This window comes from Ascidiella aspersa, chromosome 3 (genome assembly GCF_963924565.1).
Source record: "Ascidiella aspersa chromosome 3, kaAscAspe10.2, whole genome shotgun sequence".
Lineage (NCBI taxonomy): Eukaryota > Metazoa > Chordata > Ascidiacea > Phlebobranchia > Ascidiidae > Ascidiella > Ascidiella aspersa.
This window is the reverse complement of record NC_139449.1, coordinates 13,086,018-13,093,435: the sequence shown is the minus strand read 5'-3', so window position 1 is coordinate 13,093,435 and position 7,418 is coordinate 13,086,018. Positions and strand designations below refer to the sequence as shown.

General features: G+C 33.8%; 2 protein-coding genes across 2 annotated transcripts; one reads left to right on the top strand and one right to left on the bottom strand.

Annotated features, from left to right (window-relative positions):
- LOC146160273 (survival motor neuron protein-like) lies at nucleotides 1-2,140 on the bottom strand. Its single transcript, XM_083383584.1, has 2 exons — nucleotides 1,556-2,140; nucleotides 1-811 (listed from the first exon to the last, which is right to left on the bottom strand). Exons 1-2 carry the CDS (start codon nucleotides 1,860-1,862, stop codon nucleotides 225-227), a joined length of 894 nt encoding a protein of 297 aa, XP_083239710.1. The 5' UTR covers nucleotides 1,863-2,140; the 3' UTR covers nucleotides 1-224.
- Nucleotides 2,141-3,180: 1,040 nt separating this feature from the next.
- On the top strand, nucleotides 3,181-5,527 carry LOC146160272 (xylosyl- and glucuronyltransferase LARGE1-like). The gene is made up of 2 exons (XM_083383583.1): nucleotides 3,181-4,750; nucleotides 4,895-5,527. Exons 1-2 carry the CDS (start codon nucleotides 3,274-3,276, stop codon nucleotides 5,293-5,295), a joined length of 1,878 nt encoding a protein of 625 aa, XP_083239709.1. The 5' UTR covers nucleotides 3,181-3,273; the 3' UTR covers nucleotides 5,296-5,527.
- The last annotated feature ends 1,891 nt before the right edge of the window (nucleotides 5,528-7,418 follow it).

Here is a 7,418-nt window from a genome sequence, read left to right as displayed (position 1 = left end):
ACATCTCATTTAATAAGGCAACAAATATCCAAGTTTGCACGACCATTAACAGCTGTATGACAACACAGCAACGAATTGTTTTGCGCGAAAGACACAAAACATTGGGTTTATTTCGTCTAGGTTAAAAAAGGTTTGCAAAGAAAAACAGTTAAAACAAAACCAATAGTTTGTATTTAAATGAGGACTAGGGGCTTTAGCCAACATTTACAACCTAAAATATTGTTTTATATTTTATGATTGTTGCTTTTCTTGGCTGTAGCAGAATTTAAACCACGATAGAAACCAGTATGATAACCAGCCATATACCAGCTTACCAACATCGATGAAAGCGGTTCTTTGTGTTCAAAACCATTTTTGGTCATATTACAATGATTACTGAAGTCTGTGGTGTGTTTAATGTTAGGAAGCATGGGCAATTCACAATCTAAAGGCAATCCAGGTGTATCAATAAAACAATTATTATGAGGAATATTTTTCTTGTGAAATGTTTGGGGATTTTCAATTGATGGTTCTGCAGACACGTTTTCATTTTTGGATAAATGGTCATGTAACATTTCATCACTATCAGTTTCTGTTAACTTTTTGTGACTTTGGGTGGAAACTTCAATCCCTGCATTTTCCCATAAGCTTCTTGGATGAATGTCACCAATTTCAACAGTACTGTCTTCATCATAGTCCGAGAAATTTACAATGACAGTTTGTTGCTCACAAAATGATGTAATAGTCGCTGGATAGTACATATTATCAATTTCATACAAGGCCATGCACTTGTCTCCAACTTTCCACATAGATGAGCTTTTTGAGGTTTCCGCTGCAAAAAAGTTAGCAAAACGTGGTGAAGCAGATATCATTTTTTATTGAATGGGCCTGACAAACAAGATGTTTTGTAGCCGAGAACAAAGTAGACACAAATTAAAAACTATTAATCAAAGTTTATTACTACCAAAATTTACTAAGAAGGCATAATAAAGCATTTTAAGATCAAAAATTGAAAAAATAATGAAATATGAACTTCAGCTATATAAAATAGATTGGAATATTAATATATATGTATAGTATAAAACGAATTTAGTTATTCTAGTGTTATTATAATATTACCACATGCAAAGTGTAAATTACCCCTGTAGGTCTGCAAAAAAAAAAAAAAATTAGGCAACAATTCAACAAGTCATTGTTTGATGTCCCTGTTGCTTGACATGCATCTTAATATAATTTTTGACCTAGTGTTTTTCTTTACTCGCTTTAATGCACCACAAGCACAGCTTTTAATTTTGTTACATGGTTTGATTGTGCTTAACTCTTGTGTAAATTTTCTCAGCAACATTTCAAGGTTATTGGCAATAATATATTATATTTTTAGAATTAATTGACAAATGTCTACAAATTGACAAAAGGGGTCCCATCCATTATATTACTTTAAGCAACTATTAAATTTGTTTATCCATTATCCATTGTAAAATCTTAAAATATTATTTGCAATTGTATCTTGGTTTAATACTTAAAAACCTAAATGCCACACAATATAATGCACAACATAAACCTATTAACATCCTACCTTGAGGAGTGTGATGCCTTTTTCTTCTCTTTTTCTTTCCTTTTTGTTTTTTCTTCTGCGTTGGTTTATCATGAATATCACTGTGCCTGGACCAAACTACTTCACCAAAATTTGGAGCACAAGTAATCATATTTTCGTTATCTGATGTTTGCGAACTTGCATCATGGGACATTTCAACTGTTTCAAGTTTGTAAACAGCATTATCATACGCAGTTACAAGGGCGTTATCGTTCCACATATCCGGATCACAATCTTCGAAATTACCTTTCGTTCGACGAAAAACGATTTCGCTCTTTTTTGTTGTCATTATTGTTGCTTTATTTTTTAAGCTGAGATTCGCTACAACTTTATGTAGAGACGCTTTCAACAAGAATGCGCGTTTTTGTTACGGCAGGCTATAAGGTTTTCTTCGTTATGATTACAAAACACGCTTTTTTATCAGTGGATGTCCCTTTTTTCCAAAAATACTAAACCGGACTTGTTAAAGAAGTAAGAATTTACTAAACGAGTAAACAAAACGCAATAATTTGCTCTTTAATATATTTGTTAAATATATTACCAGACAACTTATTTAACATTTTTTAGTTTTAACAATATCGTTTGTCATAAAATTATTTTCTATACAGTTCATTCATTAAGGTCATGCTTCGTTAAACTTCGCTCAAATCAGCTGTTTTTCATTCATTTATTTTATACCATGAAATTTAAAGTTGACTACATAGTTGCTCTAAGCTTGTGTTGCCAACACGCATGTGTAGGTTATTGTGTATTTTATACACTATAGTTCATACATAAAACCTACTTAGAATCAGGGAGTAAAACCGAACCGGTTTTGGGCGATTTTTTGCGAACCTGAACCGTTTTTGGTAAGATTTTAATGAGCCAAATCGGAAGTAAATCGAATATTTTGAAAGAATTTTAATGTCAAGTTTCGAATTAGTGTACACAGGTTGATTTTTGCACACGCCCTCTCGGTACATGCTTCTGCAACTACAAAAATGGCTCTTCATCGACATGGTTAAAGATCCTTTGCATTCCTTATTTCAGTTATTAATCTTGTTCAATTTGTAAATGTAGACACAAATTGCTTAAAAAATCGTTCATGTGCAGCTGTCACAGAATAAAATTTCTGTCCTACTTGGATTTAAAAATATAAAACGGAAAACGATATTAATATCCAATAATATTATGTTAGAAAACAGGACGCTGGTACCACAATTATTAAATCAACGCACGTTTGGGTGTGGGTTGGTCAAGTATTATTATATTCATAATTTAATAATAACACTTGACCCACCCTAACCCAAAACGCTAACTTGCACCCTAACCCAAATATTGTGCGTTGTGGTAGGTTTGTAGACCAGCGGCGAAAACGGCCTTTTTCCTGGTACAATCTAGATTTCAGGTAAATCCTTTTAAAAAACTCCACTTGGCATCTATCTTTTGTTGGGTTAAGGGCTAATTAGGTTTTAACAGATATTAATGTTGACAGTTAGTTAAACTCTGTTATATTTTTAAATTTAAGTCAATGTTGCAAGTAATAATTTAAATTAGTTAAACCTTTTTCTTATAAATTGTACAGTTAGTAGAAAACAAATATATTTTTAATTTATTTTACAGTCAAAATATTGTATAATGTATACCATGTTTAACCTCTGCTCTTGATACTGGAACATTATAAATGTAAAAACTTGCAGACTCCTACCTTTATTTTAGCTATGTACTGTCGTAAATATAAGCATATATTTACAAGAATATTTTTTGGGATATCTTTGCTGTGGATTGGATATCAATTATCAACATTAACAAATAACAGTTTGAAGAGGTGGCAAATTGAAAACAGAAATGATGAAAAATTATATCTTCCTAAGAATAAAGAAGGATGTGAAACTATACATATTGCTATAGTCTGTGCTGGTTCTCACTCCAATCAAGATTTGGTGACACACATAAAATCTGTATTGTCACATAGAAAAAACCGTTTGCATATACACCTGATTGTAAATAGTTTGTCAAAAAAGGTGTTGGGCACCCTTTTTCGCACATGGAACATTCCACACTTTATGATCTCTTTTTATAATATTGAAGATTATGAATCAGATGTGTCCTGGGTACCAAATAAGCATTATTCTGGGGTTTTTGGACTTGTTAAACTTGTGATCCCCAAAATGCTGCCTCTCCACTTGGAAAAGGTCATTGTAATGGACACAGACATTATAGTTACTGATGATATAGCAGATTTATGGAATTTCTTTCAACTGTTTGGGAAAAATGAAGCAATTGGGCTGGTGGAAAACCATTCGGATTGGTATCTTGGTACATTATACAGGAACTACACCTATTGGCCAGCATTGGGGAGAGGCTTTAACACAGGGGTAATGTTGTTAGCACTGCATAAGCTTAGGGATCTCGGGTGGGAAGATATTTGGATAAATGAGGCAAAACTGAAAATAAAAGTATTGAAATCTGTGGCTTTGGCAGATCAGGATATTTTTAATTCTGTTATAAAGCAGAATCCTCAACTTATATTTAAATTACCTTGCCATTGGAACCTGCAATTGTCTGACAATATGAAAACAGAATTATGTTATGCTCACAATAAACACTCTATTAAGGCAGTTCATTGGAATTTCAGAAAGTCTAGAAAAATTCAGTACAAGCATGCAAAGTTGTTTTCCCATTTAAAGATCAAGCATATAGAAACCAATGGTGCCTATTTTAGAAAGGCAAATATTAAATGTGAACTTTTCGAAGAACGTGATATTACTCAAAAATACATTGATGAAGATGATCAATGTAGTGAGTTTACATTGAACAGTGCCATTTTACACAGAACACATCTATACTTTTTACCTTTTTCATATGAACCAATCAACAATGATGTTAGTATTATAGTTCACCTTTCCATTGACAGACTACAAATGCTTGAAATTCTTTGCAGGCAATGGGACGGTCCCATAAGCGCTTCTGTTTTCCTTACTGACTCGGCTGTAAGCAAGTTTGAATTGTTTGTAGAGGCATCTGCTGTTTTAAGTGTTCGTCAAAATATAGCATTTCATCTTGTTTTTCAAAGCAGTGTTGAAGATGTCTATCCAATTAATTTACTTAGAAATGTTGCCCTCCAACAGGCTGTTACTGACTTTGTTTTTTTGTATGATGTAGACTTTGTTCCCATGCCTGGTTTATACTCCTACATCTCAAGCTACCTATCATATGACATGCATACCAACCTCACAGCATTTATAGTTCCAGCATTTGAAAGTCTGTGGTATAAAAATGAAATGCCAACCTCAAAATCTGAATTACTATCCCAGATACAGAGTGGTGGAATTACAACATTTCGTGAGAATGTCTGGCCTCAAGGTCATGCTGCAACAAATTTTACCAAATGGAAACTGGTAGAAAGCCCATATCGAATAAATTGGGAGAAAGACTTTGAGCCATATGTGGTTGTAAGCAAAAATAAATGCCCGTTTTATGATAAAAGATTTGTTGGCTTTGGTTGGAACAAGATTTCACACATTATGGAACTAGATGCCATTGGTTTTACCTTTATTGTATTGCCTCATGGTTTTATTACACACATACCACACTTACCAAGTATGGAGTTACAAAAATATAGAACACTTCCGCAATATAGAGAATGCATGAACAACCTTAAAATTTCTTTTATTGAAAACCTTGTACGAAAATATCAGCTACAACCAAACAAATACACTGAGCTAATTGAAGAATATTAAATCAACCCAAAACCGACAAAATACTGATACAACTTTTTTATTTATTGATTGTCACAGACTCTACCTCATAAAAATGTTGCCTAAATTCCTGCTGTCCGTAATGTTCTGTATATCTGTGTGTGAAAAATTGTTAAGTGTCAAATTGCTTTATGGGAATAAGGTTGTTTAATTTTTAGGAAGGTTACTGCATTCTTGCAACTAATCACTGTGTTTTTTGTAATAAAATATTCTGTTTACGAAATATGAGTTTATCAGGTTGGTCGAAGTTTGCCTGCTGAAATTTTTTGACGGGGCACACACAGTGGATCCAGGATTTTTGTTTGGGATTGGTGTGAATTATTTTTGACATGTGAAAGTTTTGTTATTATTTAAGCAAGTCAGGGTCAAACTTGTTGTTAGATTGCCTTACACCAGCATGTTCCCCAACATGCCAGAAACTAAACGTGCAAATCTGTTACAGGGATAAAAGGTAAACTATGCTAAAAATTAATTTATAACAATATTCTTTGTGGTGTATTCAGAGAGTCCAACCATTTGGCTTATCTATTTCTAATTTAGGCTTTTTTACAGGCCTGGTAAAAGTTAAGAATATAGGTTATTCTGCGTTGTGTCTTATATATTGGCTTTTTCATCTTTTTTTTTTTTTTTTTTGTAGTTAGTTCACTAGCAATTATCTTTTAGTTAGTTTTTGCAAAGAAGAGTTGAGTGAAACGTTTGTATTGAAGGCAGGGCTGGATTAACTAACCATTGAGCAAAATAAGCATGTGTGGGGCGCGGCCACAATGAAATAATATTTATTGCAAATAAACAAACAAACGACAAACAGTACTTACAGGTTCTTAAGATATGACAATACAAAAATTACGAATAAACTATAGCTGCCATCCTACGTAATGAACCTATTAGTAAAATTCAATTTGATTATGCAAGGCCCATCCCGGCGTTAGCAATAACCTTAAGCCATAGGCGCTAAGAATTACCCAAAAATGTTAACTAGACGTCTATCAAGAAAACTAGCAAAAAGCTGAGAATCAGGGGAAGAAAAGGTTGGAATAATCAAGACTAGGATAGTAAGAGGCCGTAGATAGAGATAAGGTAAAGTAAAGTTATGAAAGCTTACTAGCTTATCACCAGGTGTAAACGTCGGGGGAAAGTGTTGCTTCCTTCGCAACAAATATGAACGGTTTTCTTGTAAGTAGTTAAGTCGGGCGGACGTTTCCAAGCACCGCAAAACTCAGCAACATCATATGGTCGGCAAGAAATCCTGTCTGATAAGATTATAGATAAGCATAGGTGTAAAAGATAGGTTTCGAGTACCTTTAGAATAGAAATTGACGTAGAATTGCATGACGTCATAGATGTGTCGAATGTAGCAGATCGAATAAACTCGCGTTTTTGACGAGGCGTCGCATCTACAGTTGAAAGTTTGCTGCTGGGCGTTACTGCAACAGGCTGCAAAGATTTAGCCTAAATCGAACAATAATAGGTTTTGCCGTGCTGCAAAACGACGAAGAAGCGGCTTCGAAAGTTGAATTTGGTTGGTCGTTGTCAAACTGTGGCTCAGCTGAAAGAGAAGCTGCAGGTTGAGAAACAGAATCGTTAGACGAGATTGACGCTGCAATCGGTGGAACAACTGGAACCGATGGCATTGGAACACCATTTCTTTCTGTAAATTTCTTTTTAGAGAAAGGAAAAAGAGGTTTAGAAAAGGAGCCTATTTGCTGTCGCCGTAGCTTAGAAATGGAAAAGTTTGAATTATTTTTCTTTGGTTTCGGAAAAACATTACCTTCCTTTATATTACATAGCATGGCAGCTATACGCGTTGAAGTTTTGACTTTGCAAGCTTTAAATTTGCTTGAAACCTTTGAAAAGAAAGTAGATAAGTTATTCTTCGACATAACGATTTAAAAAGAAAAAGACACGAAAAAATAGGACTAAAATAGGTACAAAAGCGTAGGTTAAAAATAGGTTTAATCAAAACAATAGGTTAATATTAATTATTTTAGAATATTAGTTAGTCAGAAGGTATTATTCGTGTTCAATACCACGGCGCGAGTCTCCAATTTGTGGGGCGCAGCCACAATAAAATAATATTTATTGCAAATAAACAAACAAACGACAAA